Source organism: Mytilus galloprovincialis, chromosome 11 (assembly GCF_965363235.1).
Source record: "Mytilus galloprovincialis chromosome 11, xbMytGall1.hap1.1, whole genome shotgun sequence".
NCBI lineage: Eukaryota > Metazoa > Mollusca > Bivalvia > Mytilida > Mytilidae > Mytilus > Mytilus galloprovincialis.
The window spans coordinates 19,393,489-19,421,290 of NC_134848.1; the positions used below are offsets into that span (position 1 = coordinate 19,393,489).

General features: G+C 32.6%; 1 protein-coding gene and 1 long non-coding RNA gene across 5 annotated transcripts; both read right to left on the reverse strand.

Moving 5' to 3' along the window:
• Positions 1–238: 238 nt before the first annotated feature.
• LOC143051817 (uncharacterized) lies at positions 239–7,522 on the reverse strand. Of its 4 annotated transcripts, none has more exons than XM_076224784.1 (6): positions 7,387–7,522; positions 5,170–5,319; positions 3,864–3,887; positions 2,487–2,726; positions 1,155–1,424; positions 239–463 (listed from the first exon to the last, which is right to left on the reverse strand). In XM_076224784.1, exons 1-6 carry the CDS (start codon positions 7,433–7,435, stop codon positions 300–302), a joined length of 897 nt encoding a protein of 298 aa, XP_076080899.1. In that variant the 5' UTR covers positions 7,436–7,522; the 3' UTR covers positions 239–299. The 4 variants fall into 4 exon arrangements, with proteins under 4 accessions (XP_076080899.1, XP_076080898.1, XP_076080901.1 ...); XM_076224783.1 differs by having other exon boundaries at positions 3,855–3,887; XM_076224786.1 differs by lacking the exon at positions 5,170–5,319 and having other exon boundaries at positions 7,387–7,477.
• Positions 7,523–15,103: 7,581 nt separating this feature from the next.
• On the reverse strand, positions 15,104–23,260 carry LOC143051819 (uncharacterized). The gene is made up of 3 exons (XR_012970912.1): positions 22,822–23,260; positions 16,763–16,877; positions 15,104–16,271 (listed from the first exon to the last, which is right to left on the reverse strand). It is a non-coding gene; the product is annotated as an uncharacterized LOC143051819 (long non-coding RNA).
• Between the last annotated feature and the right edge of the window lie 4,542 nt (positions 23,261–27,802).

Below are 27,802 nucleotides of genomic sequence, written 5' to 3' on the forward strand. Positions count from 1 at the left end.
GTACAACAAAATACCGAACAGCATGGTAAATAAAAAATGTTTTAAAGTCCATAACACCTATAAAAAAAAAGCGAAACAAAAAGGAAAATAACTGTCCATATTCTGTCATGGCAAAGGCATTTCCCGAAGAAAATGACTGGTTTACTCTGGTTTTATAGCTAGCTAAATCTCCAACGTGGATGACAGTTGTTTATAGCTCGGCTGATGTGTACAAAGTAAAAGGAAAAAATGACCCATGTTTTTCACTAATTTTTAATATGATAAGAAAATGTAACAGCGCACAAAATAAACGATTTATTTCAAGTCTGTGATCCACTAACACATTTACACACAGGACATCCTTGTGAGTCTATCTTGTATCCTGACATACACATAAGAGTACAGTCGAATATACCAGGACACATGATTGTACCAGACGAACTTCCGGAAGTGACAATTGGGGACACTGTAGTAATCTTAGTAACTGAAAGACGTTTTTCAAGAAATAGTTAAGTGTATAATTAAATTATGATTGTGTAGAATGAGTTCATTTAAAGTTGATACATCGTAAGACATTGAAACAGCTCTCCGAATGATTTTGGTTTTTTGAAATAAAACAGCTCTCTACATGTTTTTGGTTAGTTGGAATTGAACAGCGTTTTAAACTTTAAAGCATTATGGGTAGTACTGGTTCATTTGGTATAAACCTTCGCTTTTCATCTTTTAAAGTGTCATTTTCAACAAAGAAAACTGTTTTGCGTTTTCTACTTCTGTTAATACGAACCATAAACAAACAAAGCGAACGCTATGGTGAGTATTTGGCGCCAACAAACTAGTTTAGTTTAACCCCGCCACATTCATTATATGTCTGTTCAAGGCCAGGAGCCTGTTATGCAGTGGTTGTCGTTTGTTGCAGTGTAACATATTTGTTTTTCGTTCATTATTTTGTACATAAATAAGGCTGTTAGTTTTCTATTTTAAATTGACTTACATTTGTCATTTCAGAGCCTTTTATTGCTGACTATGCAGTATGGGCTTTGCGCATTGTTGAAGGCCGTATGGTGACAAATAGTTGTTAATTTCTGTGTAATTTGGTCTCTTTTTGAGAGTTATCCTATTGACAATCATACCTCATCTCATCTCGTATTTTATATATAAAATATTTATTACAATACCTGGTGCATTCGTAGTTACGACGCCAGAACTACCCGGCTGTATGCACTGACATAGTGGACATCCGTTTGTGTCTGTCATGTAACCATGATCACATATTGTGGTACAAAAGAAATTTTGTAAACAGGAAGTCGTTGTGGCTTGTTTTGGCACAGTCGTAGTTGATACTTCCTGTATTGTTTTGAGCGTTGTTGTTTCCGTTATATTCGATGCACCTTGCGTTGATTGGTTATTCTTACCCGTCTGTATATTTTCAAAATGTTGTTTTAATTCTACAATGTAGTTTGCATAGTTCCAATCATTAGATAAAGATGTAGAATGTAAATTCTAATAACAAAAAAAAAACAAAAAACCCAACACCTAACGAACAACCTTCAGTCCAAAATAAGTAGGTTGAATATTCATATTTATTCTATTTTGATTGTATGTATGAAAACACCGACTTGAAATACTGATTACTTACTTCCTTTCCGTGAGTAAATGCCACGCAAGAGAATAGTTTAAAAGAAGGGGATATGATTCGCTCTCATCCCATATGGAATTTACTGACCCCATATATACCGTATCAGGTCACTAGCACACTATGTAACGAACTTATCTGACCCAGGGATTTTCCAACTCTCTTATTTGTGTCCGAATATGGGCCCCTGTCCCAATGAGAAATATGCTCCTTTTCCCCAATTTTCAGCACTAATATTCCCAATTGTCTATAGACATCATTGTAAGGTTTTTTTTGGTGTCGTAATGTGGTATTTTGTTTTAAAATCTCTTGAAATTGTTCACGATTTATGCAATTATAACTTATTCCTTCTCAGAATGCAGAATTTTGCTCAAAATTTTCGTGGGGACCAAGTTGCACGCGGCTGGTGCGAACTAATATATTTTCCGCAAATCCAACATTTCACCAACTTTTATTCCCAATTGCATTTGCCCTGAACCCCTTCCCTTAAACACTAGGAAAATCACTGTCAGACCGACTATCTTTATAACGTTTGATATTTAGACTAGTGACCTATTAGAATAAGCAAGTCTTCAATACCGTTTATATTAAGAAACTACGTCCATTAATCATACAAAAACAGATGCCAACAATAACAACTTGTTAGCTTTAAATGTGTTTTATGAGTTTCTTTCAATCTTCATCATCAATTTCTTCGTCTGTTGTAGCCTTTATGATTTTTTCTCAGTACCGTTTTTTTTATAAAGGGACACCACACTTCAAACCGTGTATTGAAATAAGCCCCGCCCCCTACTAACCTAATATGGAATATACACGGTCTCCACGCGGACGCTTTTAAGTTTTAACCAATCATATTCCAAGAGATGTAACTTACCTTGTCCACAATAACAAACTACACAACTGTCAGAATTGACGACTCTTTGACACCATGGTGGAGGAAGCGAACACGTGTAGGGGGCGCTATCACATGCTGTCTTTGTTGTAGGAATTGGTTGGTTAGAGTTTGGTAATGCACCCGTACCTATTCCAGATGGTCCTGTCAAGCTGTTGAATCCTCCACTACCGCCCATTTGATGAAACATGGAAGCCATCGGATTCATAAATGAAGATTGGCCTATTTAAGAAAAGAAAAAAAAACAGTTATTCGATGTTTTTGATTATATTCTAATAAATCAACATAAATAAAATTGAGAATGGAAATGGGGAATGTGCCAAAGAGACAACAACCCGACCATAGAAAAAAACAACAGCAGAAGGTCACCAACAGGTCTTCAATGTAGCGAAAAATTCTCGCACCCGGAGGCGTCCTTCAGCTGGCCCCTAAACAAATATAAACAATACATACTTTAAAATGATAAAATCCAGATAATTTTGATAATAAAATCAAAAGTTTCGATCGTGAAAAGCATGCAATTACAACCGATTAATCGATTATCAGATGACATCAATATTAATTTTGTCGATGCCACCATTCTAACATTGGGATCCAGCGAGCTTTATTTTTCTATTCTTTATTTCTTTGTTAATTTCTGTCCATTTCTCTATTCTTTCTGTTTTAGGACCGTTATTCTCTATCTGTAAACCCAATCAATACAGATAATACAACGAAGACAATCTTGACTTAAAATCACGGATTCATCTTAACGTTTTGGTTGACACATCAAATAGGACGTAGCATTTATTTGAAGTGAGGTGTACATATTTTATTTACTCAAATTTATGAATAAAATATTGAATATTGCTCTGGATATAAGTTCTTGAACTATTATAACAAAACCGTAAAATAATGTCCACTTGTGACTAAGTAATATATTTGACATTGTTTCTTTCAGAGATTTGGTTCTACTTAATAAAAATGAAGTTTCTATTTACGATTACGTGTCAGACGCTACAACTGTATGTTGACAATTGTTCACTATCTGCAGTCTGGTCCAACATTCTAAAACTGACGAAAGCAAAGCATAATTAAGCACAATGCGCACGTGTTTTGGTGCAGTAGCAAGCAACAAGTCAAGCCAAGACATGACAAGCTTTTTTGAAGGTTTATATTTGCCTTTTCCGTTAAAGCTAGGAAAACCGGGAAAGCCATTCATCCCTGAACCAAACATTGACGACATTGCTGGAGAGCCTTTCGTCTCCGAGCCCGACATTGCTGACATTCCTGGGGAGCCATGCATCCCCGAGCCCATCATTGAGGACATTGCTGGGAATCTATTCCGTGAACTCGACACCCCAAGAGTACCTCCTTTACCTGCGAGTCCACCGGCAAATCCACCTGAAAATAAACATGAACTTATTTAACCAATCTAATTCAATTACAGATCCTACGTAAAAGTTTTGCTTACAATGATCTGAAAACGCTTCATTCTACTTCGCGTCTTAGACCCTGTTCACACTAGCATTTTTTTTTATCGATCTAATTTGAATCGATCTAAATAAAACCAGTTAACATTCACATTATCTTTAATCATAACGATCTCTATCGGTCTAATATGAACCACTGCGTTCACACTACAATTAAAAACGCAATCGATCTAACCTTTTTGCCCGTAAAACTGTAAACACTGTGTATAAATAGAACTGATTTAATAAATTCATGTGCTGATACACTGATGCACACACTTGGAAACAAATTTGGATAAAGTTATTGTTTCTTTTGAATCACAATTTAAAATTTTGATACTGGTGTTATTGCAGTTTTCTTTAATTTTGAAAAAAAAACTGTAGCAACGAAGTTACAACACGACATCAAACAGACCTATAAAAATTCAATTGCACGTGTTGGTTTAATCTATTCATATTTGTATTTATGTTTACATCGCTTATATAGTCATCTAAGGTCAAATCAATAGTTAAATAGATGGCCTCTGGACTAAAATTTACACGAAACGAACCTATATATTATCTACCCCATGCTCTGTAAACTGTTTATTTTAGACTTTTGATAGTTTGAATAAATGTTTTACATTGTTATAAATCAAATATGAGAATTTGAGTAAAATTGGTGACCATGAATTTGACAGCTAGTGCCCCTTTAATTAAACGAAATGTTTATATTATGCCTATTTTATATAGTGTTGACTTTTTACTACCACGATTCGAGCGTCTTTGATGAGTATATTGTAAAAGTGAAACACTAAATTGACTCATTGTTGTTTATAAAACGTCCAGTCGCAAATATCTCAAACATAACGGATCATCTTCAAATAACATGATTGTGTTACTTACATGAGCAACACGACGGGTGCCACGCATGACAGGATCTGCTTACTATTCTTAACACATGCGATCAATCCCGGTTATTAGTTGGGGTTCGATAAGCTCAATCATAGGTTTGTTAAGTTGTGGTTTTTGAACTGCTGCGTGCTATTTTCGTCATTTTTCGTTTTTTTTTTTTTACCATGGCAATGAGAGTTTTTTTTTCGATTTATGAGTGGATTTTGGTATCTTTTGTCTCTGTTTTTAAGTATGTCACCAAACCATTGCGGTAAGTGGGTTCAAAATAAATTACTTAATCACAAAACTTTATCAGTTTGAGTGCTGATTATTGTTCGTACCCATAGAGCAGGAACACTTCCGGCAGCCATCTGAATCTACTGCCCTTTGGCACCATGGCGCTGGCATACATGACACTGTTTTAGAACATGGTTGTCCAGAGGTTCTATTAACTTGAACCTGTTGTCCAAAACTGGGTCCACCAAACTGAGCTGTAGGACATAGTATAATTAAGAATTCAACAATCTTATTAATAAATCAATCGACATGTTTGGCAAAGGCGATATCCGTTACAGGTCTGGGTGTTAAGTTTGAGACCTCCACAAAGTTTCTGTTGCGTCGGTTCTGAAATGTTTTACACCAACGGACCGCAAATAATAAAAGACAAATTTGATTTCAAATTGGCTGAACATTTTGACGTGCGAAAGTTATGTTCATGTATGTATTCCTTTTTAGAGGTAACTGACAACCCCTAAACAGAGTCCTATAGCCAGATAAGGGAAGTTATAACATTGTTTGCAATGAATCACAAATATTTCCGAGTGAAATAAAATCCGATAATTTCACTTTTTTTTAAATTTCATGAAAAAGCCACTTGCCAATGTCATAAAAAGAATATCTATAAGCTTTAAGCCCCGGTCACAACAGATCGTACGATTTTTTTGTCGTAGAAGATTTATCAAATAGTTGTCGTGCATAATGTCAAAAAAATATTTTGAGTGGTCACATCAGCTACGACTTGTCCACGATGATTCCACGATAGATACACGACAGAAAAAAAAACTTACGTACTGTCGTGGGTTTGTTTATATTTTTAGGTTTTCGTGTCATGGTGCGCGTGTTACTGTCGTGTTACTTTCGTGCCACTGTCGCACGACTGTCGCACAACAGTCATGGGTCACTTGCGCGTTTGACTCCGAACTACTTGTATATAAAGCAGGTCCGATTAATTGGGTTATTGATTTGAGGGGAGACTTTCTGAAAAAGTTCTTTAAACATACGAGGCTCCATCCGAATAATTCCAACGAAATCACCGGCAGATTCACGCTTCGACTCTTGCATCAGTGTACTATACTGCCCAAAACATCTGGCGAAGTTCGATCCATGGCCTAACTCACCAACGTCGGGCGTTTAGCTGGTTCCTATGCTGTTCACGGGCTAGAATCAACGCTGACAGGATCATATTTTGCTCATATTGGATTCCGGCAAGGCGCCTATTTAGCAGGGCCAAGCGTAATCGTTCTGGTGGAACAACCATCCTCTTTAAACGGCACCCTGTATGTGTTTTCCAAACATTCATTCCGCCGAATTGTATTTTTCTAAATAAAATGAAAATATGTTGCAGGACAAAATGTACCTCTATCGTACGACAGACAATCAATGTTGTGCGAGCATCGTACGAAATTTGGTATTCGTGAGTCAATCCCTCGACTGTATCACGAGTGTCTTGCGATATTCGTACGATTTTGTTTTTATTATTATAAAAATGGTATACCCACGACAATGTGTTTATCGCAAGACACTCTCACGACAGCCACAATACAGTGACACGACAAAAAATCGAAGAGCAAAAAAACTGCATGTCCAATTTTCGTCCCACGACACACGACAGCGCCACGATGCTCAAAATATCGTGCGACTGTCGTACATTGTACGTCGACGATCACAGATGACCTCCAATTTGACAAAATTTCATGTCGTGGAGCTGCATAGTTGTGTTGTGGGTTCGTTGTGACCAGGGCTTAATAAAAAAAATCAAATATCGTAAAATATTCAGCTGATTTAACACTGATGATTAACTCAAGGTTGACTACGAGCGTTCGTGAATTAATGTGTTATTCGGTCATTCGTTTAATAATTTTCTCTATTTGATTTCTTCAATCAGTTATTCTATAATAAATTTAAAAATTAATACATTATAGTTCAATACCAATTTTTAAAAATATAGTTTAATCGATGAATATTTATCTTTCAAAAATAATTTCTGTATTTTTATTTTGTATTTTTATAAATTGTATGTTGTCTCTTCACGTGGACTACAAGAGTTAGAGAATATCATTTATTAAGACACCAAGAAGTTTGAACCTGCGATATCTTAATGATTGATACAATATTTCAATACAAATATGGAAAAGTTTTGAAATATGTTAAAATTTTTAATTCTCAGCCTATCCGTTCCAGCTTCTTTAAAGTTTTTCCAAAATTTCGAAAAATGCATTAAATAATCACGGCATTCTTAAATTTTGGTTTTCGAAATTGAATAATTCATTATGACATACCTGTTATTGTCGTTAATAAACACAATGGGAAAAGTAGAATGGTAAACATGGTTAATTATTTCCGGTGTAAATACACCTTATCTGTAAATTCTGATGTCATAGCAGATGTTTCTGGTCCATACATAATCTTATCAATATAACAAATACTAAATAATGCGTCAGATAGACTAAGAGATGGTACATTCATTTTAACATCGGACATTTCAAAATATTATTCATTCACACTTGGTGGGTAACCATATATAGGTCATATCTGATTGATTGTTGGTTGATTAAGGTTCATGACAAGAGTTGGGTTAAAGAGGCCGTCCGGGATGAAGTTCGGAAAATTTAAACTGTTAAATGGTTGTATATGGACAGCAATTTCGCTTTGAAACAAGCCACCTGCAAACTCGTCAAAGAGTTTGACAAAGGTTCTTAAAATGCAGAAATTATACACGCGACATCGCTCGGATTTAACGTCACAATTCTGACCCGGACTTGGCTGCGTACTTGTACATGCTGAACAGCCAAACAGGACGATCCACTTTGGCAAGTGTTGTCAGATTGCCACTCATACCGCATGTTATTTATATATATACATATATTGAATACAAGTTGCTGTTTTTATACTGAGTGTTTGTTCCTTTTAAACAAATCAGACATACAGATTTGATTTCAAAGTTGACAAAGTTGACAAAGCTTTCAAAGATTATTCCCATGGACATCCATATATACACAGTATTTTCAGCAATTTTAGGGCTTATCGATTTAAAGAAGAGATGTTTAAAAAATAATATTTTTTACCGAAATAAAATTTACACAACAGTAAAGCACTTATAGCAAAGATTATGAAAGAGTCGCAAAGACCCTTTTGTGGCCTTCGGCTGTTGTCTGCTCTTTGGTCGGGTTGTTATCTCTTTGACACACTGTTCCCCTCCCCATTTCCATTCTCAACTTTAGTGTATATAAACATCCTTTTGGATGAAAATATATGATTATTCATTTCGACCCAAATAGGACCGATCGAAAGTAACGGATCTACAAAATTCGATGCGAGACCAAATTACTTAAGTCACATGTAGCAAAATGTTTTGTCTTTAATAATATTGTTGTAGTTTTATTCAAGATTAACCCATTTCTCTGACGTCAGTCTATTGTTCTAACAGTAAATTATTTTTTCAAGATTCCACTCACCACCATGTTAACCTAAGATAACTTCTATCATAACTTTAAGGCAGTGGCTATTCGTCCGGCTAGCCGGACAAATAGTAAAAAATGTCTATTCATCCGGCAAGCCGGACAAATAGCATTTTTACGGTTTTTCGCTATTTGTCCGGCCAAATATATAATGATGAAGATATAACATCGTGTTTTAAAGGTTTTGAATGAAGCACGGGTTGTTTTAAAATATGTTGTCTAACCTCGTTTTATGAAAAAAAACCTCATTCTAAAAAAAAAAAATAAACTATACATTTGATTCAGATTATTTTTTATTCTAATATTCTAAAGGAGCTTGGGTATTGAATTTCCTGTAAGGTAAATATTCGGGCCAATCATTATTGGCTTCATCTATGATTTCAAAAGATCCTGAATTTATAGTTTCTGTGAAGCTTGGTTAAAGCAAGGTCCTCATATACGGATTATGCACGACTCTTCATTTAAATTGTTCGGGATTTTAATTCATATGAAATTTGAGAAGGGCAGGCACGTGTAACCTGTCCTCAAAAGTAGGATTGTGTTTTCGATAAGATTTATTTAGAAAAAAAATATATATTAGATACAACAGAAAAAGGGGGGATACCCAAACCCTGGTGTCTTATTCCCAGTCCGGGCATATCAGTTTGTTCATAGATCTGCGTTGTAGTATAACTAAAAAATAAGGCATCCAAGCAAGTTTGATCTAGTATTTTTTCAGAATGCGTTTTGCCTCCATAAGGTAAGTGGGGGTAAATCTTCAATTTCACCTTAATTTCAGGCTTATCATCCTCACAGTTTAAATAACATGTATACGCGATTACTCTGGAATCACTCCTATATACATTTGTTTAAAACAATCACATTCTCTCTGGTTTTTTCTCTACTATGACATCTTTAAATATGAATCACGATCTCCAATTCTCAACACGTCCATTGCATACGCGCGTGTGTTATCCGACACCGCGTGTGTTATCCGACACCTCATCCGGAACACTTTCCACGTCACATGATACTTTTATTGATATTGAATATTTGCGCATCCGCAGACGGATGGCCGGACGAATAGAGATTTTTAACTATTCATCCGGCTAGCCGGACGAATAGACACTCCGTAACTTTAAAGGGGCACTAGCTGTCAAATTCATGGTCACCGATTTTACTCAAATTCTCATATTTGATTTATAACAATGTAAAACATAAATCCAAACTATCAAAAGTCTAAAATAAACAGTTTACAGAGCATGGGGTAGATAATATATAGGTTCGTTTCGTGTGAATTTTAGCCCAGACGCCATCTAATAAACTATCGATCTGACCTCAGATGACCATATAAGCGATGTAAACATAAATAAAGATATGAATAGATTAAACCAACACGTGCAATTAGATTTTTATAGGTCTGTTTGATTTTATTTTATAGATTGAAAATAGATGTTTCTCATTGTTTTTAACCGTATAAGAATGATTTTATGTGCATCGAATTAGTAATCAAATGATTTACCGTAGTTTCACTTTCATTATTGACATTCTTTTTCTTTAAATAACCAGTACACGTACAATGCATGCGTTGTCAATCTCTAGCTAGGGGTTAAATTGAAGTTCACATGAATACGGATTTAAAGAGGTCGACTCATTCACTTGCAAGTGAATAACTAATTATCAATGTTTCTTAGCGTAATTTGACAAAATTGAACCTTTTTGGCTGCAAAAAGCGAATTGTTATTTCACTATTTCACTTTCATTATTGATTGAACAGAAAAAAATCAAACTTTAGATTTCTTATATATCTCGTAGCTAGTGCCCCTTTAAACTTTTAACTTACGATGTGTTATCCTCTCAAAAACGAGTGACTAATGCAGTGTCACGGTACTTTTCTATCCCAAATTCATGTATATGGTTTTGATGTTATATTTGTTATTCTTATCGGATTTTGTCTAATGCTTAGTCCGTTTCAGTGTGTGTTACATTTTAATGTTGTGTCGTTGTTCTCCTCTTATATTTAATGCGTTTCCCTCAGTTTTAGTTTGTTAGCCCTAGATTTATGAGTTTAGAACAACGGTATACTACTGGTGCCTTTACTTGTCTTTCTGAATTAATAAATTTCTGTCCTAATTTTGAAAAATAAAATATTATGCTTTTAAAAATAAAGGCCCCAATTGTGACTGGGGAATATAAATATGGTAACTACAGGTCTACATCCCACTGGCAGTAAAACCCTTGCCAAAGTGGGGCGTCTGTTTAGCTGTGCGGGATGTGTCAAGTGTACAGCCAAGATCGGTCAGAATGCGGACGTTAAATCCGATGCTTCGTGTACCATGCTCTTTGCACGTTAAGAACTTGCACCAACTCTTTGAAGGGTCCGTAGTTGGCCTGTTGCAGGGCAAAATTTATGTCCCTATTCAATATTCCCTTATTTTCTAGTGGCAGTCCAAATTTTCCCGACCATCATTCCGGATAGTCTCTACTATTAGACCTACCTATTGTATTTATTGTTAACTTGTTTTCGTCCTGAACATGCATAAAATATTTACCACTGGACGTTAAGCAATCTATTAATCAAACATTTTAGGATAATAAAATATATAAGAATAGGCCAATTTTTTTTATAGGATTCATTTTGCATAAGGCGAATAACCGTCATGCTTAAATTATGTCTTATGTGACATTCCGTAAAATATCCGATGCATCCACCATTAAATTAACCAAAAACACAATTTGATGACCCTCTTGTTCGCCCCCAATTATTCAGCAGTTTTATTTTGGCGACACCTGCTTAAAATTGAAAGTGAGGTATTGCATTAACCATTCTTTCGTAAAAATCGTGCAAAATACTTGAAAAGAAATATATTTGATGAATTTTTAATATCCACTGTATTCTAATGTTATACAGTGGCAGTCAAGAATTCCCCGACCTTCACATTATGACCGACGACAACATTGTATTGATTGTTATTTCTCTCTCTTGTACTTTAGCTGCTTAACAAATTTACCATTATATGTTGAACAATGCACTTAAAGCGCACTTCTAGACAAAAACGTTGTTTATGGAGGATTTAACAGTACGTAGAATTTATAGTTTATCACCAAAAAATCAATAACGTCATAGCGTGTTCGGAATCAAATTACCTTGCCCTTAAAACAATTGATCATTTAAAATATTCGGTTTTATTTTAAATGATAAGAAATTTCTGTCCATACCCAAAATAACCTCATTTTCCAGTGCCAGTCCAAATTTCCCCGACTATCATCCCACTGGCCTCTCTTATGACAAGACCTACCTATTGTATTTATTGTTAACTTGTTCTCGTCCTGAACATGCATGAAATATTTGCCACTGGACGTTAAGCAACCAACAATAAATCAATCTTAATGATAAGCAACGAATGTTCACCAGCTAATCTTTATGGTGAAAATTCGTTGCTTTAATATCCTTGGTTCTCGTACAAACTTGTATGCCTTTCAAGTTTTCGGCTTAAATATGTAGAAGTTCTTGTTTAATCATTTTATACCTAACAAGCTATCTGCTATCATTTAAAAATAAATGCTTCTCAGAATTGAACAGTAAGACGAAATTGTCATGAATCTATATCTTGCAATAAAAATCATGATGATGCTCAAGATTCAGGATTTAAACAGTTGAGATTTTACCAGTACGTGGTATGTATGGCTTTATAACCAAAATCAATAACGTCATATCATTTTTGGAATGGGAATACATTGCCCTTAAAAGAATTTATCATTTATTATATTCTGTTTTATGCAAAATGTGAATTACTTTGGTGAGTATTCGTTGCTTAACATACTATTGGTGTTCTGACAAAGTTTTATGCCATTCAAGATTTCAGCTTTAAAGTTAAGACGGAAATCAGAATATACCAGTGTTTACATATATAATCCCTCTTCATATCAGAGTGGTCTTATCACTAATTTAAACGTTCAAACTCAGCAGGGCAACTCATCGTGAAAAACCTAGATATATTAAGGAAGTAATGATTGTTGAATAAGGGAAGATATTTAGCTCACTTGGTTAGATCCCTGAATTTGGTGCATGTTGAAACAAAACAAGTATAACTAATGAATGTTGGTTTTATAACTGTACAGAGAGAGTAAACATTTTAATATTTATAACTTCCATTCACATTGTAATTATAAAACATCATTTAAGAGGCAATGTCAGAGAGCACCAGGCAGGACTGTTCAACTAAAAAAAATTAATTTGGTCAAAAATATATTTTACCCTTTCAGTATAACATACTGACCGGGAATATATCATTTTTTTAAAATTTTTTTGTGAATTTGACTTTTTTTTTATGAAATTCAATATAAGCGCTCAAACTGCGAATTTTCATTGAAATGTATGGGGAAAAGCCAGTTTCTAACCGTTTTCAATGATCAATCATAGGAGAAAAACAGCAATTATGACTAAACTACCTATATGGAAGTCTAGTACTATGTTGGTGTAAAAAATAATGAAAATAAAATGTTTGGTATCTTTTTGATTTTTTTTAAAAATAAGGTAAAAAAATGCTAAAACAAGGAAAATTGAGAAAATTGAGAAATGCCAGTTTCTAATCGTTTTCAATGATCCATCATTGGAGAAAAACAGCCCTTATGACTAAACTACCTATATGGAAGTTTAGAACTATGTTGTTGTAAAAAATAATGAAAATGAAATTTTTGGTATCTTTTTGATTTTTTTTCAAAAAGTAAGGTAAAAAAATGCTAAAATAAGGAAAATTGGGAATTGCCAGTTTCTAACCGTTTTCAATGATCCATCATTGGAGAAAAACAGCCTTTATGACTTAACTATCTATATGGAAGTCTAGTACTATGTTGGTGTAAAAAATAATGAGAATAAAATTTTTGGTATCTTTTTGATTTTTTTCAAGAAATAAGGTAAAAAAAAATGCTAAAATAGGGAAAATTGAGAAAATTTGAGAAAAGCCGTTTTTTGACCGTTTTTAATTTATCCATCACCAAAGGAAAACAACACTTATGACTTAACTACTGATATGGAAGTCTAGTACTAAGTTGGTTTAAAAAAATAATGAAAGTACAATTTTTTGTATCTTTTTTACTCTTTTTCAAACAATTCAGTAAAAAAATGCAAAAAATAAGGAAAATTGTAATATTGAGAAAATTATGCTTTGGCAAACTAACATGGTAGATTACATGGATTAAGTTGCAAAATACCATAAACTTTTGCATCTTTATTGTATTTATTATGTATTAGTGATAGTTTTTGATGAAAAAAATTAAAGAAAAAAAGTTGTAGTCTTGTCGCCACTTTGTTCCTTTGGTTGCCATAGGCATAACAACCATAAAATGTACACTATTCATTTCCTGTAGGCCTTTTTTGTACAAATTTTCACCATGAAAGTACTTAGTTGGAAGATGCAAGACAATTCTCATTGAATTGGCAATTAGATCATAAGTCAATGCCACAGATACTTACAATACAATTTTTGCTGTACTTTGACCTTTGACCTCAAAGTAAAGAGATAACTTTTGTTTACAATTTTGTGTCGGGAGCATGATCTGTTTGCCCTTTGACAAAATCTTTTGATATTAGGAACATGTGTGCAGCACCTCAAGACAATCTGTTGTGTTCCAAGGACCATCATCCCCAAATTTATCCAAACCTTCCTTTTGGGGTATTGAACCATGTGAACCTTATAACAAAATTTCATAGAAATCCATTAATTTAAACTAAAGTTATTGTCCGGAAACCAATGTGTCTTCAGACAACAATGACGACATCATACCATTATACATTCCCAAAAATTGTTTGTGGTCGAAAATAATAAATGATTAGATCCTCATTTCTCAACCTTATATATTCTTAACTCCCAACTGGCATGACCATAATGACCATGGATCTTGTCCATTTATATTTTTTTTTTGGGGGGGGGGGGGGAGGATTTCAAATCAAGGACGGACACCACATGAATACATTAGTACATGCTCGTTTATAATTGATAGTGACAAAATCTACAAATAAGCATGCTCTTTGTTTTTGCAAAATCAAATATGATATGCAGAGTGGTTTAGTTCTTTATTGAAGGCTGTACCTATTACTATAAACTTTTACATTGTATGGTCTCTTAATGGAGAGTTGTCTGATTACAATTATGCAGAGGCGGATTTAGGGGGGGGCAGGGGGCTTATAAAGGGAATCACTGAAGCGTGACTGGAGCGGGCCCCCCTTAGGTCAGTCGGTGGGCCCCCTCTTATGAAAATTTCTGGATCCGCCACTGTTATACTACATCTTCTGATTTTTATTGTGTTCCATAGCAGTTTCTTCAAAACCTTTGGAAATAGAAGCACCGTTTATCTTCATCACTTGGTTTGTATAAAAGTCAGAATATGACAACAGAGAATTTTAACCATACGTCACAATGATTATGGCCTAAAGAGAACTATGATAGGTACATGTAGTCGTGAAATTGGCAATCATATCAAATCTCCTTTGTTAATAAGACGGATAACTTGGCCTGATTAAATCTGACATATACTTAGCTACAGTGTTAACATAACAATTAGTTTATTCTGTTTATTAATTCAATCCATAAATTTTGATCAAGATTCAAATGCATGTACTGCACAAAACAAAAAATAACAAGGGCATACTACATTGATACTTATATTAAAGTTTAATTTTTTTGGTGTACATATTTCTAAATAGCACAGAAATGTTAACACAATTATTTAAAAAAAAAGATGTACTGAAAATTAATGACGCGTGACAACATCATCGGATTAGCCAGATTTATTACCTTTGTACATTTAATCGATCTTGATTGCACATGTGTGCTTTAAAATACGTTATTTAAATGTCCTTTCATTGTCAGATAAAAGTGTGACAAAAAAAAAATGTATAATGAACTTGGCCCAATAGCTTCAGAGGAGAATGTTAGTGAAAATTTACAAATTTTACGAAAATTGGTACGCCGGGTCACCGGACACAATTTTTAAACAAAATACTCCAATGATGATTGTGGCCAAGTTTGGTTTTATTTGTCCCAGTAGTTTCAGAGGAGAAGATTTTTCTAAAAGATTACCAAGATTTATGAAAAATGGTTAAAAATTGACTATAAAGGGCAATAACTCCTTAGGGGGTCAATTGACCATTTTGGTCATGTTGACTTATTTGTAGATTTTACTTTGCTGAACATTGTAGCTGTTTACAGTTTATCTCTATCCATAATAATATTCAAAAAATAACCAAAAACAGCAAAATGTCCTTAAAATTACCAATTCAGGGGCAGCAACCTAACAACGGGTTGTCTGATTCATTAGATATTGACCTGATAAACAATTTTACCCTTTGTCAGATTTGCTCTAAATGCTTTGGTTTTTGAGTTATAAGCCAAAAACTGCATTTTACCCCTATGTTCTTTTTTTAGCCGTTGCGGCCATCTTGGTTAATATGACGGGTCATCAGACACAAATTTTAAACTAGATACCCCAATGATGATTGTGGGTTAGTTTGGTTAAATTTGGCGCAGTAGTTTCAGAGGAGAAGATTTTTGTAAAAGTTTACAGACGACGGACGACGACGGACGCCAAGTGATGAGAAAAGCTCACTTGGCCCTTTGGGCCAGGTGAGCTAAAAAACTTAATAGGTATTGAAATGTTTTGTTGGTCACTTTGAGTCTCCCAAACTGGTTACAGTTTCATGTGTGTTTTTCTTTAAGCTCAGTCACCTGAAAAAAATGAAGGAATAGTCAAGCTACAAATATGTATACATTTATACATCAGTTTTTTGCTTGAAAATGTTTTAAATTAATTATATTAAATAAGATGAGTTTTAATATATATACATGTATTCAAGTACACATATTTGAAGTTGAATATATTTTTTTAGAAGATTTCACATTCAGGACTTCATATACATTTGTAGTGAGAGATTAAAACCCTTCTTGCATATCTGGAAAATAAATACTTGGTCTCATTAATTTTTATGTGTGTGTCATCTGTGTTTTAATTTGTTTTTAAAATTAAGCAGACACTGGTCATCTTAAAATGTTTAACAATTCATTTGTTATGCATTCTTATTCTGATTTACATTATGTACTGATGTAATGTCTAGTATATTTACAGGATTTAAGATTTCACATACTTTATCTCATACGGTACTTTATCTAAATAAAGATAAACATGTAAAAAATGTACTTTAAGAGATACTGGTACTCACTTTTGAATTTTCATATTAATGCAGTAGGTTAACTTCAAAATCAAGTTGATCCATTTCTCTAATTACAGCTATAGGCTCCTCTATATGTAAGTCTGTCATCTGATGCATCTTTTATCTGTTTGAAGAAATAGCAGATTATAAGGTGATCAATTATTCTTTGAATTGAATTTGGAAAATTGTATTTAAAATCAAATTAGTTATTTTCTTATCTTAAGAACCAGTGGAAAATATATAATGAGCTGTTAGCATCTTACTACATTAAAACATTCAAAGTTACAAGACTTTTAGTATGATTTATAATTCTATTTTTAAATGGACAGGTTAATGTATGAAATGATCTAAATGAACACTTTAAAGCAGAACGGTAAATTGTGATTAACTTATTACTAAACAAGTTTACTTGATATATTTGAGTCAAATTAACCTTATATGCTATGCGATTCAGGATCACACATGTACATGTACAAATGTATCTAAATTATAATGACAAGATCTAAAAATGAGCCATTTTTAAAAAAAATAAATTCAGTTTTGAACTAAATGTTAAAAGTTTGAAATCCTTGCAATTGTATCATGTATAAATCATATGTCTAGATTTAGTTTCTAAGGACACGAAGGACAATAAACAACAAATTTATGAAACAAAGGTATTGCCGTCCCAAAAGATCCCATCTAAATAGTGGATTAAGAATCTAATTATCTTAAGATTTGATATACAAGTTTTATTTTTATAAATAAATAAATATGCAAGCATGATAACCACTTTTCAATATATGTGTGTCTTTCATATGTCATAAAATATAGGTACACTGTATATGTAGCAATCAAAATTACAGAAAATTTAAATTTGACGTTCCTGATTTTTAACTAATTAAGCTTACTGTTTACATGTATATCTGACATAAACATATATATATGACTATCCTGATAACTGTAGGATTGTCTTTACTTTTATAAATTGTGACTTGGATGGAGAGTTGTATCATTGACTCTCATACCACATCTTTTTATACATTTATCTATTCTACATGTACATGTAAATGTATTCATTTGTAGTTGCATTTTGCTTACATGTACATTCATTTTGGCACATGAACATACATCTGGTGGTGTTGGGATTTTAATTCGTAATGATGTGCGAGATGAATTTAATATTAATATCGTAGAAGATAACACAGATGGTATAATCTGGGTAAAATTTGAAGATAAAAACTTTGCACATAACTGCTTTTATGTATGTGTTATATATTTACCGCCGGAAAATTCCACAAGGGCTGTGAATATTCATGATTTTTTTGATATTTTAATGACAAACATATACACAATCCCACAAGGAAAACCATTTTATATTTGTGGTGATTGGAATAGTCGTTGTTCAGATTTACCGGACTCTATTGAAGGAATAGATAAATTGCCACAAAGAAATGTGGTAGACTTTCAGCATAATGGATATGGAAATATTTTTTGTGACTTTTTAACAGATGTAAATTGCTGTATTTTGAATGGTCGAAAAACTTTACATAATGATTTTACATTTGTATTCACTAGAGGAATGAGTGTGGTGGATTATTGTGTTTTGCCATATGAACATTTGGATAATTTTAACAATTTTAATGTAATCAGAACAAGTTCAATAGTTGAACAAATTAATGCATTGGGAAAATACGACTTGAAGAAAGCTATGCCCGATCATTCATTACTAACTTGGGATTTTACCTTGAATTTTGACTCAAATTGCTGTATAAATACACAGACAAGAGGAACTTCTGAGACAAAGAAAAAATATGATACAAGAAATTTACCGGAAGATTGGTTGTGTCAAGAATCTACTATCGCTGAAATTGATAATGCTATTTGTTTTTTAGAAAATTCAATTGCCGATCAAAGTAATATTGATAATATGTATGAAAATTTTGTGAAAATCGTTAAAACCGAAATGTGTAATAAATTACCGGCTAAAAATATTGTTCTATCAAATGGATTTAATATTAATAAAAGAAGAAGGTGTAAAAAAGAATGGTGGAATGAGGAACTTACTTTATTGTGGAATGAAGTGTGTAAAGCCGAAAAAGTGTGGATTAAATGTAAAATTAAGCGTAATAAACGGGAGTTGCGACATATATTTGTGAATAAACGTAGGATATTCGATAAGGCCGTTCAAAGTTCTAAACGAAAATATTGGTATTCCTTACAAGAAGATTTAATAAAGTCTTGTGATAATCCAAAGGAATTTTGGAGGAAAATTGGTAAAATAGGAGTTGGTAGTGAACGCCGAAGTTTTATCCCAATGGAAGTGAAATTAAGTGATGAGTCAGTATCATGTGATAAAAATGTAGTATTAGATAAATGGAAATGTGAATTTTCTAATATGTTAAATAGAAATAATCTTAATAATGTTGAATATATTCATAGTAATGAAAATGTGTATGATGATTATCTTGATAGCTTTATATCATATGAAGAAGTGTATAATGTACTGTTGTCTTCAAAAAATGGTAAATCGCCTGGCTGTGATGAAATTACGGTTGAACTTTTTAAGAATCAAACTGCATTGTTAGCTTTAACTCGAATTTTTAATATTTGCTTTGACTCTGGTAAGATACCTGCTTTATGGTCGAAAGGTATCATTACTCCGATTCCAAAGAGCTCTACTGCAGATCCAAGAGACCCTATGGCATACCGTGGAATAACTTTGGCTCCTGTATCTTATAAACTTTACTGTGGTGTATTAAACTCTCGTCTAACCGTTAAACTTGATGAACTTAATTTTCTTCATGATGAACAAAATGGTTTCAGAAAGGGACGAAATACTAGACCATATTTCTACTTTGACTACTGTCATAGAAACACGTAAATTGCGTAAATTATCTACATTTGTAGCATTTATAGACTTTAAAAAAGCTTACAACTGGATAAACAGGGATTTGCTTTTTGGTAAATTGGAAAGTTTAGGTATAAGTAGTAAAATGTTAAATGCTATTTTTTCACTTTATAGAAATGTATATTCATGTGTAAAAGTAAATGGTAATTTTACTGATTGGTTTGAGGTTAAATGTGGTTTGAAACAAGGGTGTATTCTGTCTCCAATTTTGTTTAACATTTTTATTAATGACCTTGTAGATGAAGTTAAAAAATTAGATACTGGAGTAAAAATTGATGATGAAAAAATTTGTGTACTACTTTATGCAGATGATCTTGTATTTATAACAGAAAATGAGAAAGATCTACAAAAAATGTTGGATACTTTAAATATATGGTGTTGTAAAAATGATTTAGTTGTAAATCTAGAGAAATCAAAAATTGTACATTTCAGAACTAAGTCTACACCAAAGACAAATTTTACTTTTGTACTTAATAATAATGATATGGAAATTGTTCCTAGTTATACTTATCTAGGTTTACTGTTGTCAGAATTTTTAGACTACAATTGTATGGCTAAGGCAGTAGCTAAATCTGCAAGTAGGTCTTTAGGTTTATTAATAGCTAAATGTAAAGCTAATGGCGGTTTTCAATTTGATACATTTACAAAACTTTTTGATACACTTGTTATGTCTGTCATTGAATACGGTGCCTCAATTTGGGGTCACCAGGATTTTTCTTGTATTAATGCTGTAAAAAATAGAGCAATGAGATTTTTTATGGGTGTGGGTAAATACACCCCTAACTTAGCCTTATATGGAGATATGGGTTGGATGCCCAGTATTATATCTCAGTGGACATGTATTTTTAGATTATGGTCGAGACTTACTAAAATGTCTCATTGTAGAGTTAATAAAAAGGTTTTCTTATGGGGCAATAAATGCTGTAATAGTAAATTTAGAAATTGGAATTATAGAGTCAATGTGAAATTTAAAGAAATGGATATGGAGTTTTTATGTAATACTGATTTTTCTATTGATAAAAATACAATTAAACAAATTGAAAAGGAAAATTTTTGTAGATATAAAGAGAAGTGGTACTCTGACTTAATGTACAATGAAAGAAGTAAATTGCGAACGTATAGAATGTTTAAGCAATGTTTTAATAAAGAAAAATATTTATGTATTAATATGCCTGGAAAATATAAGAGTGCATATGCTAAATTTAGATGTGGTGTTGCACCTCTGAGAATAGAAACTGGCCGATATGAAGGCATTATGGTTGACAATAGATTATGTTTTAATGAGCAATGTAAGAAAAATAACATTATTGAAGATGAGAAACATGTCTTAATTAACTGCCCAGTATATGCAGATTTATGAGCTATTTTATTTAGACATGCTAGCTCTTTTAATTGTGATTTTGTTAATTTGTCTGATGATGATAAATTCAAATTTTTATTCACTGGTGAAAATGTGTGTTACTTTTTAGCCAAAATCTGCTACGATGTATTATTAAAAAGAAAAGGTATTTTATATAATTGTAGATAATAATGTGTTTTGTAGAAATTTTATAGTCTCTCAATACTCTTTTTAGAGTGGCTCATGTTGTTTTAAATATTACTGTAATTTTATAAATGTATAAATGTATGTCAATTTTGAGGTGAGACTCTAATAAAGTATTTGTCTTGTCTTGTCTTGTCTTACATTACTGACATGTACATATTAATGATAAGCATAATAGAATGAAATTCAAAACAGTGTGGCTGTGGCCATTGATTGACACATTAAATTCATCCATTGACTGGGACAATTTAGGTGAACGTTTGTATGTAACGACCACTGCTCACTATGTACTTTTTAAAGACACTTAAACTATGGGGTCACCAAAGGTTCTCAACACCTTAATAAAGTAATTCGAAAAACTAATCAGAAATAACACGATGTTTTGATTTATATCAATTATATAAATCAAAACATAAAGGTTATAACTGATTCTAACATGACGTCCTTCATACGCTTTGAGTACACACCCGTGGTAAAGTATGAATATATTGCCAGTGCTGTTCCGATTGTACTCCCACGTCATATGCTTTTTTTATGAATGAGATACCCGACGTCATCGAACAATGACGTTAGAATGTAAGCATTTTACGGGAAAATACACGCTTGTGAATCCGAAAATCATCACAAGGAAACATACACAAATGATGCTAAAATGTGGCAAAAGCCCTTTATTGTACATCATATAAGACATATAAATAAATTATCATTCAAATTCATCCAAAAACTGTCTAAATACATTATTTTAAATAGTTTAAGCATGTCACTAATGCAGTTTGCTCCGTTCTTTTACGCTATTTTATTAGTGTGTTTATTTATGGCAACGGCAAATATTTGCCTACACCTAGAGCGCTTCGATCCAAAAGAATTGCCGTATGTGTCCTATCAGAATCGAAATAATTCATGGGGGCTTGAATATATCTAGATTTTACCACGGGTTGTCCCTTTATGCCGATATTTTACCCCTCGCTATCGCTCAGGGGTAAAATATTTGTCATAAAGGGCCAACCCGTGGTAAAATCACGATATATTCAAGCCCCCATGAATTATTTCTTAATTAATTTTTTGAATTATTTTATAATTAAAGGCATTACGAAACCTTTGGTGACCCCACAGTTTAAATGTCTATCGTAGGTACGTCGTGAACAGTGGTCGTTACAGACAAACGTTCATGTAAATTGTCCCAGTCAATGGATGATTTTAATGTGTCAATCAATGGCCACAGCCACACTGTTTTGAATTTCATTCTAAATAAGGTGACAACACTGTTTTGAATTTCATTCTAAATAAGGTGACAGACATGTATGGTCTGTTGTGTATATGGAGGATAGTTGCACATGTGATTTTCTCATTGGCTATCATCATGATCATAACCAAATCTTCTTTTTTTTTGTAACTTTTGAGTCTGATAGTTTTATTTTTTTTTTATTTTAATTTTATTATCCTATTCAAATAATGCTTGAACATGATGAATAAAATTGTATAAAATTGCTTTCAGCACAAATCATACATTTGCAGAGAATAATTTCACATTGTAACTAAAAATATGGGGGAGAGGGGGGATTTATTAAAATTATTGAACAGGCCACATGATTTATCCGAGAAGTAATTTTAAACTTCCATAATTTAAACTATTACCTGTTCCAACTGGTATAACTGTTGCAAAGAATTCTTTTATACACTACAACTATCATCTGCTTCAAAGTGATACACCTTTCCAGTTTTCAAGATGCCCAAAATTATGGCATTTAGATCTTTCTTTGCTTTTGGTGTCCATGATATACCATGTACTGTTTTAAGGTGGGAGAAAACTGTATGATTTCCAGCATTTGTCCAGTTGAATCATCAAAAACTACTCACGGATGGCTTTAAATTCCTCATATTCCACATTTCCAGCAAATAATACAATAATTTCAGTCTTATAAATAATCCTCATTCCGGTACAGAATTTGTAACTGCCTCTGTCTGGAAGTGATCACCCGTACATGTATGCAACAATCTCCTGGTGAGGGAAATAAGTTTCCCAACACCACAAAATTATGTCGTTTTATTAAATCTTATCAAAATGTTCAATTATGTATAAAAACATACAACAGAAGTTCATTTTACTGTCAAAACATTACCAGCTGATTACAACCTTTATCGGTTTTCAAATTGAAGAGCATCACTTTTGGTATGTCTAAACACCAAAAAGTCGAAAATAAACTGCTGTTTCCTGACAGTTTACTGCATTAGAACATTTACATATCAACAGATACCAGAGATGTTATTGTCATTTCCTGCTGTATTCATGGTCATCTTTTAGAATATATATCAATTGTTATATTGTAGGCTGTTTTTGTTGAGAAATTAATACCCCTATTTCCCTATATATAAACAGTCAAATTTAGTGAAAAATCAAATTCATTTTTTAATACATAATAACCCAATATGACTTTTAAAAATGTCATTTCCCAACAAAACAAGGTGGATACAATACAAAAACACATTTATCTCAAAAAGGTTGTTGAACAAAATTTCTAACTTCTGCCTGGTTTTCTCTGGCATTGCCTCTTAAACACTCTTTAAAAAAAACCAGTTTTAGTGTGCATATTCCTACTACAATGTGCACTAACTGCACCTTTAACGTAACAAAAGGGACGACGTTTTATGCAAAATTGGATGAGAATACCATGCTTTACCAAAATTGAAAATTCAAATTTTGAACAGGGGCGTTTACAATTAATTGCAAAAATATGGACTTTTTACATTAATAGTTATCAAAGGTAGCAGGATCATAATTTAGTACGCCAGACGCGCGTTTCCTCTACAAAAGACTCATCAGTGACGCTCGTATCAAAATATTTATAAAGCCAAATAAATAAAATTCCAAATGCCGTTGGGTGGACCAACTACATGCACACAGACTTGCCTTTGTTGTAACTCATCAAAGTTTGACTTGCAGCATTTGAATGTCTACTGACGGATTGAATAATTGCAGATGACATTTGAGTCTTTTGGGAAGTGTTAAGGACCTCTATGTCCCTACATCCTTTAAAATGGTAAATACTATTTGTGTAAGAAAATAATGTTTACTTTTTTTTTTTTTTATATTAAACGTGTTATATATACATTAATAGGCTGATATCTTTGATCATTTTTGAAGTAAAAGTAAAATTATATCAATCATTTGTATATTGTAGTGACGTGTTTGAAACAAATTTTGACCACAGGGAAATTGAAATGGTTGTTGTGAATCTTCAGCCTTCACTTTATATAACATGCACGATCTTCACAACAGGACCGACTTTTAATCTGTTCTCGTTCTGAAGATACTTGTAATAATTGTCATTGGATGTTGAGCAATCACAAGCACTATTATATATAAGAACGTTTTTAATTGTGAGGAAATAAAGATAAAATATCATAAAAATAGAGGATTTACCAGAAAGTGGAGTTTATAACCAATAATCATTGGTGTTAAGCTCAAGGTTAATTAATCTGGTGAACATATTATTTCAGCTTTAAACTTAAGCCGATAATTGACCTGGATGATCCACCGATGGGTGTTCAACAGGGGAGTATTTTATCTGTGACACTATTTAGTCTAAAACAGCCTTGAAAAGTAATAGTAAAGATACATTGAAGGTTCTTTGTACGTTGATGATTTAGCAATGTCTTAAATTGGCAAAAAAATTAATATCATAGAACAATTTGAACTGTTTCTTGGCAGAATTAAAAACTAGGATTTTTCTACAGCAAAAAAGTTTGGGATTCAATTTCGTAACAAAAGGAAATTGCATTTTGATTTACAATTCACAAACAGGGGTATAAATGTGCATTTCATAAATAAATAAATATAATACGGAAACGCAATAAGAATATTGTTGGTTCACTGAAAAACCTGTATGTTCTTCAAGATTTCAGCTTAAAATTTAAGCCGGAAATTTACCTGTATTTAGAATTAGCTATAGTTTGTTTTTAAAATAATATGATTTATAATCTGATATTATTTTAAAATTCATGTTTCCTAGAACTGAACAGTAACCTGCATTTTTCATGTATGTTTTTGTCTTAAATTCATCAATATTTTAATCGTTCCTTATAAATGTACAAAGTACAAGACCTGTATATATATTAAGGCAATCTAAATAGCTGAGTTATGTTTATATTCAGTTCATTTAGTAAGAGCGATGTTTTTTTAATTTCCGAAATTGCGGATTCGAATCCTGCTAGTAACAGCAATAGCGTTTCCCACCATAAATCATTTGTTCCGATGCACAGTACAGTACCCAGACTAATATGCTGTTGAAGGGAAATTGATACTACGGTGTTCATTAGCTGAAAGTTAATCCGATAATGTAGCACACATTTTATGCAAATTTGCACTTATGGCTCTATACGTAGCTTATTTAGTCTATGTATTACCATAAAGATTCATATTATATTGGACGTTGGTTTTACCTCATATTCAACCAGAACCAGCATTAAATATGAACTGCTCTCAGAACAGTCGAAACCGTAACACCTCATGGTTGTTGTTTTGATAAAAGGCATCTTCTGTATGCCATTACCAAACACTTCCATGATATAGTTATAAATAAAGATCTTGCTTCAATGTATTTGCTGAACAATTTTTGAATGATTTTCTTTACCTCCTTCGACTTACAAACAAAATCTAAAAAGAAAATTGCATCTTGATTCAGATCTCACCTTATACGGAAACCTTAAAACGTAAGCCGGAACATTTTACATAAATGATATTTGAGGAAACATACAACAGAAGACTAGAGCAAGAATAAACACCTATGTCAAATTGTATATATATATATATATAATGTTTAGGGGTCGTTCTGAAGTTGGAGCGAGATGACTGTTTTATTTTAAAATTTTGTTCCATGTTAAAGGGTCACTAACACTTTCAGATGAACAACCATGAGAGCGCTGTTTCTTCGATTTTTATTTCGACACGTATAGTGTTTTGTGTCCTATGTTCAATTTGTTAAACAATATCATATCTTTTCCATTTAATAAATATGGAAAGCAAAATATACGGACAAAATTGTTACATCGACTTCAAGCATTATTTATTTTGTGATGGCCTGCCTTTTTAACTTTTTATTCAAGTACAAAGAAACTGGAGATTAAAATGATTAATATTACTGATGTTTAATCGTATAGTTAACCGGAAGTTTGAGTTGATGTTTGAAGTCCTCATCTATAGTACTCTTCAAATGTTCGTTTTTACGATGAATAAAAGTTTGTTCTTTTGCATTATAAGGCTTGTCTGTGATGATTCCTGGTGAATACAGCATATCTTTACTATAACTATAACATCATGGTGAAGAATATAAAAAAAATCAATCTTGATTTCGTCAAATTAAAAATGTCTGAAACCGAGAATACTTTCATATTTTCTTGGTGTCTCACAACATATTATGAAGTGTTTGAATTGAAATTTATTAATCCTGTTACTCGTACCATCAAGTATACATTAATTTCATTCACGTTGATTTGCATTTCACAATTAAAGAGTTGGCATTTCGTTCAAAGTATGACAAAGGCGTCCACGATTGAGGTTGCAGATTCAGGTGAGGTCTTGGCAATATTAGATCAAAATTTAAATAATGAAGTAAATCTTAATCGGATTACTGATTTAAAACTAAACATGTATACTTATTGGGTTTACTTAAGATCTTGCCCCGAGCTGATAGACAAGTTGTAATTAGTTGGTTTTTTTAATTGATAATAGCAATCAATAAACTTCATAATTGATCTGTCAAATTTATTCCTATATGATATTTTTTAAATAGAACAAAATTTTTAATGATTGCAATAAAAATTTATATCAAACACTTCTTCAGGGTGTCTTAAACTCTGTTCTACATGTATCCCTTTGCCACCTTTTACCATTGAACTAAGTTCCAGTAAACATTTCTCAATTTGGACTGTCTTTTTCATGGTATTATTTAAATTAATTTTTATAGTTTGCAACTAATTATCATATGTTTATCAAACACTAGTTCAAGGGGTCTGCCCTACATTCATGCCTTTACCACCTTGTACCATTGAACTGGGTTGCAGTAACAATCCTCAACTTGAATGATTTTTTGCATGGTTTTATCAGAATTCATTTTGAAAGATAACAGCTAGTTATCATATGATTATCAAACACTTGTTCAGGGTGTCTTAAACTCTGTTCTACATGTATCCCTTTGCCACCTTGTACCATTGAACTAAGTTCCAGGAAAACTTTCTCAATTTGGACTGTCTTTTTCATGGTATTATTTAAATCAATTTTTATAGTTTGCAACTCATTTTTTAATGGTATTATTTAAATCAATTTTTATAGTTTGCAACTAATGATCATATGTTTATCAAACACTAGTTCAAGGAGTCTGTCCTACATTTATCTCTTTACCACCTTGTACCATTGAACTTGGTTGCAGGAAACAATCCTCAATTTGAATGATTTTTTGCATGGTTTTATCAGAATTCATTTTGAAAGATAACAGCTAGTTATCATATGATTATCAAACACTTGTTCAAGGTGTCTTAAACTCTGTTCTACATTTATCCCTTTTCCACCATGAACCATTGAACAAAGTTCCAGTAAACATTTCTCAATTTGGACTGTCTT

Coding starts and splice junctions, on each gene's coding strand:
- LOC143051817 (XM_076224783.1), bottom strand. CDS start 7,435: ATGTTTACCATTCTACTTTTCCCATTGTGTTTATTAACGACAATAACA. Junction 3,888..5,169: donor GAAGTGTTCCTGCTCTATGG/GTACGAACAATA, acceptor GTTTATTTTCAG/GTGGATTTGCCGGTGGACTC. Junction 2,727..3,854: donor TGGACTCGCAGGTAAAGGAG/GTACTCTTGGGG, acceptor TTTCTTAAATAG/GCCAATCTTCATTTATGAAT.